General features: G+C 50.3%; 1 protein-coding gene across 8 annotated transcripts in view; it reads left to right on the top strand.

Annotated features, from left to right (window-relative positions):
- The window catches only part of TOM1L2 (target of myb1 like 2 membrane trafficking protein), a 50,810-nt gene extending 38,761 nt beyond the window's left edge, over positions 1-12,049 (top strand). For 6 of the 8 annotated variants that reach the window (XM_085237484.1, XM_085237481.1, XM_085237483.1 and 3 more), the window contains 3 exons: positions 5,042-5,101; positions 7,178-7,214; positions 7,633-12,049. In XM_085237484.1, coding sequence (XP_085093610.1) covers positions 5,042-5,101; positions 7,178-7,214; positions 7,633-7,781 — 246 coding nt within the window. In that variant the 3' untranslated portion in view covers positions 7,782-12,049. Of the gene's footprint in view, positions 1-4,913; positions 4,965-5,041; positions 5,102-7,177; positions 7,215-7,632 lie in introns of those variants that run through there. The other 2 variants (XM_085237486.1, XM_085237488.1) reach the window with 2 other exon arrangements.
- Positions 12,050-13,064: the final 1,015 nt, after the last annotated feature.

Raw genomic sequence — 13,064 nt, 5'->3', positions numbered from 1 at the left:
CACTAATCATTAACTCCGTTTCTCTCTTGCCTGGCTGTAGTTCTTAACTGTATGTATTAATATAACTTTGTAGCAATTGCAAAACGGGTGCAATAGCTGGCATCCCCAGTATGAACCTGGTGTGCAGATTCTGTAGTAACTTCTTATGTTTTAGAGATGAGGGAGAAAAGAGGAGTGAGGTGATGCTGCTATTAACTGTGCCTATACAACACTGAGACCACAAAAAGGACATTGCCCCCGCTCTTCTTGGAGCAACCTCCCAAGTGGTTGTCACATCCTTTTGTTGTGATCTCCTGTTCTTCTTTCCGCACTAGGATACATTTAAGCTTAGTGCTGAGCTCTTCCCACTTCCATCTCTGTGTGTCCCAGCACAGCTGTGCAGAGGGAGGCTCAGTCAGGGCTGTGTGTACCTCCTGGGGAATTTGGAAGAACTGGTGCTGTTTCAGCTTAATCTGTAGCTCAGTTCTGGCAAGGTGTTGGCAGGTCCATGGAGACACACCATGCTTATCCCCTCCAGCTCTGCCTGCAAAGCTAACCTAGTTCTGTCTTCAGAAAATGTTCAAACATGCCATAGGGATGTCGCTATGCTGTCCAGTAAGAGATCTGCTTGCAGAGTGAGGTCTGGGTTCTGCAGGTTGGGCCGTGCTTGGGGGGGGTCTGCAGCAGCAGCTCTTAGCCACAGCCTTTAGCATAAGGCCACCCCACGTTAGTGCAAGTAATTCCAGTTCCCTTTTTCATGAGTTCAGCTGCTATTGAGACTTGCATGAATACATTTGGTTGTTAGAATAATCTGCCTGCCTGCTCCATGCCAAGTGGGTATTTGTTGCAAAAGCAAGGAGGGAGCGTTGCTTAAACCACGGCGTCAGGACAGACGTTGAGGCAGAGATGAAGGGGGAGTGAAACTGACCCAGATCTCACAGCAGCAGGTATGGACAGCCCTCAGCCTCACAGCCTGACCGCCAGCAGCGTGCCTGGCCAGAGAGGAGCTGTGAAGGTATGTGAGTAAACATTGAACAAAATCTTCACTGAGATGTTAATTAGAAATGTAGTGGGATGCTGCTCTGTCTACTTTCAATGGAGAGATAGGATCTAAGATGTAGAAATGAGTTGGGTAACATGAGATTACTGATGCAAGTCATCATCTTGGAGACTAGATCTCATTCCTTTTGCGTGGTCGGACCCTCTCCTTTCTGAAGGCACATTCCCTTGTCCTGAAGAGGACGTGGGCTCCTTTACCTGTCAAGTTGTTATATTTCATGGCCAAGGCTGATGTCCAGGTGAAGAAAGGCTCATGCTGCCTGGCTGTGCCTATCAGACCCCGCCTGGCAGGTTGTTGTACGGGTGCAGCAGGCTGTGCTGGGGACATACTGCACCTGAGCTCTTGCCTTCCCCATCTATGCAGTGTGTAAACATAGTTACAAGTAATCAAGTAGCTAATTAAATCCTTCCATGTAAAGTCAAGCGTGTTCTAATATGGGGGCCAGGCAGCTATTTCAAGATCACAACAACTTGAAATAGATCACAGGGCTGTCGGGGTAAGCTGGAGCAGACTGCTAACGCCTATCCTAGTGTCTAGCTATAGGAATAACAGAACTGTTACTGCTGCTAACCAAGGGGATGCGTAGCAGCCAACCAGGTGTTGGTGTCAGCTTTGTTCAACATCTGGAAAGAAGTGGAATTAACAAAGCTACTACAAGACAGTCGTCTAGCAACAATTAGCATGAATCTTGTTAAACGCTTCAAGAACATTAATGAGCTCACCTAGAGACCTGAATTGTCATTTCATCCCGGCTTCTTTTCCAGTGGGATCATTTTTTAATAGAAATAAAATGTGATAATAATAACCTTAAACTGTCTTTTTAAGGGTAGAATATTGGATTTTATGACTTCTGAGGGAACATATTGGCAATACTTTGGCTTTGACTAATAGTGAGAGCACCAACACAATCTAGCTTAAATAAGGAAGAATTTGAATTCCAAATTCTTGTGGGTTCTGAGGGATTGATACGTCCCATTTGTTGTCCTGGCCCTCCTTCACCGATTCCCTGTCAGGCCTGTGGAGATGATCCCGTTTGGAGGATTTTTCCAAAGACTAGATTAAAAAAAAAAAAAAAAAGAGATTTGAACCATGAGCCCATCTTTTATTTACAGCTAGTGACTTAAAGTACCTGAAAATATGTTGTGACTTAATTTCCATTTACAGCAAGCACAGACTTTTAAAAAAGAAGTCGCAGTATCATTATAAAAACAGCTCTTGCAGCCAACGCTGACGATCTGGGGGAGCTGTCTGGCCAAAGCTGAGAGCTCCACCAGACCATGCATGTTTGTGTAATCCATGTATGAACAAGACTGTCCCATTCTGGAGCCATTTCCATGCTGTCTGTGGCTGCTGCTGCTGTTTGTTCTTTTCAAATGTGTATACTGGCTAATTGATTTTCGTGTTGCTTCTGTTGTCTTTTGAGGATTAGCTTTAACAGAAGTCCACTCCATGTTTGTTGCTTTAAAACTTTGGGAAGGGGGAGATGTGGCAGATACACAGCTGGCAGAAAGCCACGTTCTGCATGGGCAATCTGAAATGAAACCTGAATGGTACAGTGTTAGAATTCAAACATTTGAAAACTTTCAGTTACTCTTGAAAATTCCCCCCTTTGTTTTATTTTTGAACAAATTGAACCTGGTACATTTAACTCGTGTTTTATGGGGAAGATGGGGGCTCAATCTCAGGAGAGTAAATTGGAGGTTTGAGCATGGCAGGAGCAGTGGGTTACAACTCCTGGGCTTTTCTCTATGCATAATGAAAGCCCTGGGAGATGGGGGAAGCTTTATAAAGGGTCAGAGCTGAACAGCAAACATCTGACATGCTCAAATGCTTATCTTACAGCTCTCTGTGCATCTTGTGTGTGAGCTGTGGAAAGTGCTTCTGCTCTTCTGAGCTTCTTATTTGTTATATAAAAAATAGGGCTGCCTGGAAGTAGATTTCCTATCCCAACCTTTTCTCGCCCCCAGTCTTACAAAACACAGCAGCACGAGTCTAAGCTCCTAAACTAAGCTGCTTCTGGAGGACTCCTGCAGCCCTGGCAGTGCTGCGACCCTTGGCAGTGCGTCATTTGTTCGATCACCTCTTGTGTTTTCAGGAGAGCCACTCTTTCAATTCCTGTTCCTAACACGGACCCCAGGACCACCCTTTTAGAGAAACGCCCTTATTTTATTCGTGGGAAAAATAGACAAAACCTGCTCATTTCCTCCTTACCTTCCTGCACGTTTTGTAATATCATCCTTAAAGAAACTTGGGCACCTTTCAGAGCTGCCAACAGCTCCCAAAGCTGCACCTTCCGCAGCATTGTGCCCTGTTAGGTAATGCGAGGGAGAAACAGCAGTGAAACTTCCACAGTAATTTTAGGTTGCTGTAGGCTGAATAGATTCCTCACTTCGTGTCTCTGAAGCTAGGATTTTCCAGAGCTGTTAAATTAACGAGTCAGCTCAACAAGATGTAGCTTGTCCCTGAAAGGCACATGGTGGAGGATGTCTGGAGGGCTCTGCTCTGGTTAATGACCCTCGTGCTGTGCCAATATTGGCTGTGCATGATTCAGCTCTGGTGTAAATTAAAAAGGGGGCTGTTACCCTAATTCAACCCCTTCCCCAACTCACTCGCAGAATCATCAAGGTTGGAAAAGACCTCTAAGATCACCACGTCCAACCTGTCCCCACCGTGCCCCCTGACCATGCCCACAAGTGCCACATCTCCATGGTTCTGGAACACCTCCAGCTCCCACCACCTCCGCAGGCAGCAGTGCCAGTGCCTGACTGCTCTTTCCAAGAAGAAATATTTCTTAATATCCAACCTTAGAAGGCAAAATTGTTGCAGAGCACTGTTAAATAGTGGCAAGGAAGCTGCGTCTCCCCTTGACCTCACCTGCAAGGCCTCTGCCGGCTCTCCTCCCAGCAGAGCTTCCAGGCAGAGCTCCAACAGCCCCACAGAGCTCCAAGGAAGCTCACAGCCCTGCCAGCCCCATGCCCTGCCACCTGCATGCCTGACATGCTTTCCAAGTGCTTTGAAGGTTGTCCTTATTAGCTCTATTGTGCTGCTTTCCTGTTTACCTCTTGCACAGCCTGACGTTGTGTTTCAGCAGCTCAGTTCATCAGGAAATGGTTTTCCTAACGCACAGTGATTTCCCCTTGCTGAGCCAGTCGCTGCCCGCTGGCTCTGTGCAGCAGCCACACTGCAGCACCAGCACTGTGGCTGCTCTGCTGTCACAGCAGCACATCATGGCCGTTTTGTTGAGCTGCCCGTGCAGTTCTTCAAGGGGCAGTGAGGTAGGAGCTGAGAGGAGCTGTGCTTCTGCCTCTTCCTCCTCCTTGCCTGCATTTTGGGGACACCATGCTTTACATAAGCTTGGTGCTTCTGCCTCTGTTCCAAGAGGGCTGCCTTTGACGGAGGAACCGTGCCAGGTTTGCTTGAATTTGAGCCCTAGGTGCAGTGGGAGGAGGACCAGGAGTGGAACATCATGTTTGTCTCAGACTGCCTCCACCCTCCGAGAAAATTAAATTGTTTTCAGCTGAGCTTTGCCGGAAGGCTTTGGGCCCTCTTTTTGCTAACCCTTCATTATGGCTAATACTCATTAAAAAATAAATAAATAAATAAATAAATAAAATTTAATACTTCAAAACCTAACCGATATCCAGTATTCTACCCTGAAAAGCTTTTCATGATCAAGATTAGAATCATCAGCCCATCCTGATGGTTTTAATATGTGGTCAGGACATTGACCCATCACACGCTGACATCCAGTCATGTCATTCCCCACAATCTTTCTCCTGTTTTTTTTTTAAGCCCTGTTGTTTGTAATTTCCTTTCCGAGTGTTTCTTTATTTGAAATGCCATTTATATTTTGTCACTTTTTTTTTTTTTCCAGCCCATCTTACATCTTTGTTTTTTGTTTTGTTTTTAATCTTATTTCTGGCGTTTTCCATCGCTCTGTGGCCGTGGTTGTGGATGTGGTTGGGTTTGCCTGCCTTGCTGTTCTCTCGCTGCACTCCCTAGATCCCTGTTGCACAGTCCTCTGTCATGGATGACATTGAGGAGTGGCTCAGTACCGACGTGGTGAGACTCTTTATATTTTCATTTTTCACACGGGCAATAGCACTTGTACGGATAATTCTTGATGTGTTGCTGAGTTACTGGCATTTTTCATTATGAGAAGACAGTAAAACTTCTAAATCATATTGCTTCTTTCCTTTTGAGGGGAATATATAAGCAGATGGGGACGAGATAGCATTGTGTTCAGCAATTCAAAGCATTTTTCTAAGTTGCTTTGCTTTCACCTGCCCATGCTAACATCACACAACAGCACGATCCCAGAAGTCATGTCTGGAGGAAAGCATGTAGGCATTGAATCATAGAGTGGTTGGGTTAGAAGGGACCTCATCTAGTTCTAAACCCCCAAAGACGTGCTGAGATCTACCTGTGCTCTCCACCACCCCTAAAGCACATGGTTAAAGCTGTGTTGGCTTTGGCAGGATCCAGGCATGTGTTTACTTCCAGGCACGCTCCTAAGAGCTGCAGTGTCAAGGCCCAGATTCCTTCCAAATCAGTGTGTCTTTGTTCAAATCTGCAAGCAAGAAGTCTTGATATGATTCATAACAACAATAAAAATAAAAATGTATAACAACATCTCTTCAACGTTAATAACTTTCAGTTCTCTAGAGAGATTATTATCTAGTGGTTATTAAACAAATGAAAGACAGAACTTAAAGTAGCTCTTCTCTTGGCCTGGAGTTTTGCTGCCCCAGTACCCATTTGGGTACTCAGGTTTCCTTTTTGATGTCAGCACCTGACTCTGATTATCAAAGAGCATTTTGGGGGTGGGGGTGAGCTGCAGTTCAGATTGTTCTTCTAAATGTGCTGTGAGCAGACCAAGATTCTTTGTGCTCACCATCACGCATCAGGATTGGCTCCTTCCATTGCTCCTTCCAAATACAGACTATTCCCTGGCAGCTCCCTGCTCCTGCAGCCCTTGGGTTTGTCTGCTCAGAGCAAAGAAATGTGGAAAACTTAACATGTCCACTATGCTTGAAGTCTTTCCCAGTTACATCAATTTGTCAGGAGGGAGGATCTTATGGAGAGATGCTGAGGGAGCTCTGGGCATTGACTGCACCCGAGGTAGCTAGATGGGTAACCTGACCTTAGATGGATTCCCCTCCTCTTTGTTGTTGTTGTTGAAGATTCATCTCAGTTCTCTGCTTCCCAGCTGAGGAAGCTGCAGATTAGATTAACTAACGTTTATTTATTTCCTTATCCCTTTTTGGATGCATTGGAACAAACAGTACATGTGCATGTGAAGCAGGGGCTGCTGTGTGTCCCTTTGGAAACCTCTGTACTGTAGAAACCTAGCAGGTGCTGAGTGACATTTCACTGTCAGGCATTGGACACTGCTGTGAGGTGGAAAAGCCCATACACGAACAGACACTTCTCTGTTTCAAAGCAGGTGCAACTTGAGGCATCTGAGTATCAGTTTAGTCCATTTTTTGATGTCCCAATAGATTGACAAGGATGTCACCTGCTTGGACTTGATTCCTTGTTAAAGGACTGTTGGAAATTCACAGCTGGTGGAAATGTGCTGACCCCATGGCATCCCAGCCTTTGTGTCCTGTGGGCAGATGCAAAGTGCCCAGCAGCATCTTTCCTCCAGCCCACCCTGACCAGTCTGTGCACAGCACGGACACCAGGAAACCTGCTGCACTTTCCCACAAGATCTGCAATGAACACCCCCAGGAAGAACACCAGTCCCAAACTACTTGGTCAGCTGAAAGTGTTTTATTTGAAGGCACCGTGCAAAGTGCTGTCCTTTCACAGGACTGCATGACAGTGTTGCTCTGACTCAGTATTGCTGGCTGAAGTGGAAACAGCACGGGGCTGCCATTGGTGTCCAGCGGGGAAAATTTGGCTATCAGATGCCACCAGCAATCTGCTGAAGCATCTCCGGTGCTTCCTCCTGCCCTGCAGCACATCAGTCAGCACAGCCTGATGTGGGAGCTGTGCAGTTCCCTCAGGTCACCCTGCTCAGATAGTTAAGAGTGTGGGAATGAGTGATGTCCAGCTGCATTATTTGCGTGTGTGGGGAGGGAAGAGTGGTGAAGTGCTGTCCGTGTGTTCACACTCATTTTGTTCCAATTGCAGAAAGGAGATGAACTGGAAGAAGGAGTGACCAGTGAAGGTAAGAGAAGATGACTGTGGCTGTGAGCTGCTCCCTGGTTAGCATGCAGCCTGAATACTCTGCTTTGGTCCCTACTTCTGCACTCAGTATGACAGGAGGAGGGTGTTTCAGAGCAGAAAGTTGGTGCTTATTGCACGAGGAACCCTCCCAGCTGTAAGTGCTTCCCTGCCATCTTGGCTGCACGCTATGTTTGTGCCAGGAGGAACGCGTACCCGAGCTGCTCAGCCCTTTGGAATGAGGTTTCCCTGCTCCCATTGTGGTGTGTGTTTCAATTCCCTCTGCTGCCAGGGCTGGGGTGTCTCAAAGGCTGTCCAAAGCCATTCCTGCAAACACTGGAACTTCAGACCCTGCCCACCTCTGTCCCTCAGGCTAGAAGTACAGCCCTCATTCTTACTTCTCTTTCCTTTTTGCATTGCAGAATTCGACAAGTTTTTAGAAGAGCGAGCCAAAGCAGCAGAGATGGTCCCCAACCTGCCGTCCCCTCCCCTGGAAGCCCCCACCCCTCCAACAAACCCTTCCAGCAGGAAAAAGCAGGAGCGCTCGGAGGATGCCCTCTTTGCACTGTGAAGCTCGCAGTCCCACCCCGTGCTCTGCAGGAGAGCGTTGCTGTATGGCCACCTCGTCCTCCCACAGCACTTGGCTAACAACAACCCTTTCCTCCCCAAAGTTTCATAGGTTGCTTCTCCTTCTTCCCTTTCTCTCGGTCTCCAACAATCCATCCCCACAAGCCGACTCTTTCTGTTTAAGTCCAACACTCTTCCTGCCAGACCGCGATTTTCCAGCGCTCGCTTAATCCCCTCCTTCCTATCCCAGCTGCACAAAACCAGCTCTTGATGCTGAAAACCCCTTTCGAATGCATGACTGCATCACACTGTGTTGAAACAAAAGCCCAGAGGGGAAAGAGCAGCCTTGCCCTTCAGTTGGTGTAGGGATCATCCTCTTCTGTAGGCAGGTCCTGCCAAGTCGGCTGCTCTGTCGATCAGCGTGTAATGGACTGAGCTGGAATGTGCAGGGGGAGCGTGTCTTTATTTTTAGATAAAATGTTAATGTATTGGCTTTCGTGTCGGATCCGACAGCAAGGAACAACTGTTCCCCTTTCAACATGTGCTTCACAAGTTAAAATCCTTTACTCTCCCACTCACACATCTCCCTGTACCATATGGCAGTCGCTTTTCCCCACTTTGTGCAGCGCTTCATATTCTTAATCTCACAGGGTATTTTTTTCCTTGTGTTTTATCTGGGCTTGCTCTAATTTGAAAGCAGTCTGTTGGCCGTGTCCAGTAGCTCTGGCAGTTGTCAGGAATGAAAAACGCTGAGCTAAATGGATGCTGCAATGTGAGCGAATGAAGCATTTTGCTCTTTGGGAGAGCATTCTCACAGGAGGGTTTTTACTAGCGTGTTTGCCTTTTAAAATAGCGAGGTTATTTTTTCCCTACCTAAGATTCCTTCTTCAGTGACTGTAGAGCTCTGCGTTTGTCTCAGCTGTTGTAAATAGCATCCTTGCAGATGGATGGGACTTGGTGATGGACCGCGAGCAAACCGAGGTTCCTGGATTCCCTGACATAGCTGTTAGGGCTCTTGGTGCTAGTTGTGATGGGAAGGGCAGCAAACCTGCCAGAGGTGTCTGTGGGTATGCCCAGAGTTATCGTGGAGGGACTGGCTATGCCTGTGCTGGAGGTGAAACCCCTCATTTCCTTCTAGGCCTGAGAGTGTTGGGTGATTTGACCATGCTGGTCATAATCCCAAGTGTTTCTGGAGCGTCCTTCAAAACCTCTGCCCCTTTGTCTGTCCCAGCTCCTAGAGGGCTGCATTCCCCCCACTGTCTGCATCCTCCTGCATCCCCAGCATGTTCCCTGGGAGCAACCCAGCGGCATGGGGTGGTGGGATCACAGTGAGGGAGGGATGTGGCAGAGAGAAGCTCCTGGCCTGGCAGAGAGGCAGCTTATCAGATGGACACTCCTTTCCTGGGGGCTTGCCTTGCCCAACCTGCTCCTTCTGGCCTGGACACTGATATTGTCAGGCTGGTGTGGGTGGAGCTCTGTCGGACACTGTTCTAGACTGAGAGGCCATGCTATAAACAGCTGATAGGAAAGTGACAGAAGCTTTTATCTAGGCATGGTAATTTCAGCTCCTAAGATGCTCTCCAAGGCACACCACGCTTTGGCAGCCTGTGATGCACACTGTCTTTTCCCAAATGGCTGAATCACAGCACTGGTGCTTTTTGGGAGCTGTCACATTCATCTGCACGGGGAAACTCTGTTTGGTGCAGGATTTCCAGGCCATCCCAGGTCAGCTCTCTCTATTTTGTCTTCTCTGTAGCTATAACACAATGCCAGGATGGAGCAGCATGCACTGCTGCTCTGACATGGGTTGAGCTCAGTGCTCAGGTGCTGCTTGCCAGGCACATTGCTGCCAGTTCCTGCAGCACGTCAGCTGCAGCCACAGCTCCCAGAAAGCCGAGGATCCTTCTGTCGTGACGCTGCTTTGATTCCAGGCAGCGTCTGCTGATCGCCCGAGCGGTCTCGCCTGCACAGAATGAACTGTTGGTATTCCTGTCAATGCAAAAAGCTCCGTGGCTGTTTGAAGCGTGGATTTTCTCTTCTAAATCCTTGAAACGCATTGACCCTGTAAATGGCCACATCAGGTGATTCTAAGCACGTTAATCCAGCTTCTCTGCCAAGCCCCAGGAGATAATCGCATTGCTCCAGCATGGGGACGTGGTCGTGTGATGCTGAGTGGCAAGGACGGCACCGGCGCTGTTACCACAGCCCTGCAGTGTCCCAGCTTCACCCCCAGCACCTGAGCATAGAGGGGAGCTGCTCACCCTGCTGCTCCCGCTGAGCCTATCCTGGGCATTCCCATTTTAGGGAGAATCTTTCCGAAAGAGCTCGCAGAGCTGTCAGTGATGAATAGAGCGAAGTAGAGAGAAGGTTGAGGCCGAGGGAGCGTGTGCTGGCACAACTCAAAGCATCCTGTGCCCATAACACCGTAAGGTGTGCTTTGGTCCCACGAGTTCTTTACTGGGAAGTTGGGGCCCTACTCACGGGGTACCACCGGCTGGGAGCAGGGCAGCCCCAGGGCAATGCCTTCCTTGGGAGGGCTGAGCTGGAGCAGAGGTGGGGGGGCCTTTGGGGAACCCCAGAGCGAGCTGTGCTGGAGCAAGGCGGGCAGGAAGCGCGCAGGGTGCAGCCCCGGCCTGCCTGCACGGATGGAACAGATTCCCCAGTGTCCTGTATCAGGATCTCTCATCTTCTCCCTCCTCTTGTGGTCTGCTGAAAACCTGAGCAGTGGAAACCGATCGGGAAAGGGGGAGGGGTTTTCACATTGTGGAGCGACCTCGGGATTTCTTCTTCCTTCGCTTTCCCTCCTGGAACAGGGATGGAGCTGCAGGCAGAGCCACTTCCATGGGAAACCCCATCGTGGCACTTCCCAGGCAGGCAGAGCCGCAGTGTGATGCTCAGTGACACTAAATTATTGCTGGGGTCCTCCCTGAGTTCTAATCAAACCCTCAAACCCTGTTCTAGATTAAGGTATTTATTTTGTCAGTGTTTTTTTTTTTTCTTTCTCCTTCTTTCCAGTGTGTTTTTAACCTCTTCTTTTAACCCCTTGTGTGCTGAGATGTAAGAAATGAATGGTTTCTATTTAAATACATACTTTTGGGTTTTTTTTAATTGTTATGTGTAGACTGCAGCTGCATCTTTGGCAGGTGTGATAGGTAGCAATGTGCTGTACAGACGGTTAGGGTGTTTAGGTGAGGCTCAGAGGAGAACTGCTCATAAAAACAGCATGGTGTCTTGTAAAGGGAACAGCCTGTGTGCACAGGGTCCTCCCCGTTAGCCCAGCCGCAGGCTTTGGGACGCACAGAGCAGATGGGCAGGTCAGCGTGGGGCTGGTTGTACAACCCTGAGCTGAAGTAGGGCCTTAGCGGGGTGTTCTGTCTGTGTGGCTGCATTCAGCTTGCTTTCTGGGGTCCGGTGACGGATTCCTCCTTTCGATGGAGGAGCAGAGCTGGCTGCAGACAGATGTTTCCCTCCAGTGGTGAAGAACGGATCCGGGCGGTGGGTCCAAGCCTGGGCCAGGGCGTGTGGACCCCATCCCCGAGCAGAACCCACAGCTGTGCTCCTCCAGCATCCCAGCAGCACCGCCTGCTCCTGCTCCTCTGCTCAGTGCTCTGCTTGTAGCCATGGATGTGGGACGTGCAGAGCAAACACAGCTGCACTGCAGCAGCCCTGTCCGTCTCATGGCCTCCTGGTCTCGTTGAGGCTGCCGGGACATCTCAGGGATGCTCCCTCCATCCCCATCCCTGTCCTTGTTTGCCTCCTCCGTGCTAACCACAGGGCGTGCTGAGCCTTCCCCGGAAAAAAACAGCTCAGGACAGATAATGGGATGGAAATAGTGAAACGGTGAGTGGGTTTGTGTGCCGAGCTTCCCACCTGCTCTGTGTTTTTATGAGTACGGGCTCCTCGTTCTGTACATGTTCCTATGAGCTATCGTTAACCCTACAAATGTAACCTGTGTGATAGCTTCTCTGTATATTACAGCCATAGGCTTTCCAGATAAAAGTGGATAATATTTATTTACTGAAGATACTGGATATTTTTTTTGTTTGGGAATGGGGTAGGGAAAGAAGGGGGACATAACTGTAAAGAGATCGACGATGTAAAGAGAAACAAACCATAAAGCAAAAGAAACCCAACACTAAAACGTTGCTGTATTCACGTAGGGAAGGTACAACTGTATTAATCTGCCATCGTTTAACCTGTTCCAGAAATCATCTCTACTTTGGTTCCTGCATGTGAGATACTCCAATAAATGCACTACTGGTGTGGACCGGAGGTGCGCGCTGTGTCGCGGTGTTGTGTCGCGCCGCGTCCTTCCATCGGGAGCTCCTGGGAGGAGCCCTCCGCGCCTCCGTGCGGCCCTACGGGGCTGCCGACGGGCAGAAGAGGCTCCGGGTGACGGCGAGGACGCACGGCAGGGCGGAGGGCTTCGGGGCCGCCTCACTCGCAGCCCGGCGCGTCCCAATCCCGATCGCCCCGACGCTCGCAGCCCGCCCGCCCGCTCGGTTATCCCTCCCGCCTCTTCCCGGCGGCGGTTCCCTCCCAGCGGCCGCACGCCGAGCACCACGTGGATCCGCGCAGGACCGCCGTGATGTCACGCAGCCCCGCGCCGTGATGCGCGATCACCCCACTCCGCCCGCCGCGCTCATTGGCCGCGCAGCGCTGGTTCTACGGGCGGGGTTTTCCCTCCGGCCGTCATTCCGGGGCGTCCCGCCCCGCGCGGCCCCGAGCGCACCGCCCCGCGGGGGCTGCGGTTCCTTCGGAGGGAGCGCGGCGTGGAGCGCAGCCCTTCTGTTTTTAGGGGAGGCGCAGAAACGGGAAAACGGTGCCGTTTCTTCCCCTCCCGCGTCGCGCGGTGTGGGTCGGCTCCTCGGCCCCGCTCAGCGATGCCCAAACCCCTCTGGGGTTCCGTGCCGCCGCTCGCACCTGGGGTCCCGCAGCCCTCCGCTGCCCTGCGGTCCCCAGCGGTCCTATATTCGAGGGCAACGCGCAGCCCCCCGAGCTGCCCCACTGCACGTCGTGGGCTCCCGGGGGTTGGGTTAAGGAGGGGTCTTCCAGCTGCGGGTGGGGATGCGGGAGCAGTGGTGCTCCGTGGTTCCCTACAACGCACGGGGCGCAGCGGAGGAGCGGTGCGGGGCTCCTCCAGCTCCATCTGACCCACGGGCAGCCTCGGTGGGGTGGGCCAAATTTCAGGGCTTTGTTCCCCGGGCTGAAACAAAAGGTGGATGAGGATGAACCCAGAAGGAGCCCTAAAACTTCATCACCCTAAAACCGCAGCTCCCTAAAACCG

Source organism: Meleagris gallopavo, chromosome 16 (genome assembly GCF_905368555.1).
Source record: "Meleagris gallopavo chromosome 16, MGAL_WU_HG_1.1, whole genome shotgun sequence".
Lineage (NCBI taxonomy): Eukaryota > Metazoa > Chordata > Aves > Galliformes > Phasianidae > Meleagris > Meleagris gallopavo.
This window is presented reverse-complemented; position numbering and strand designations above follow the sequence as displayed.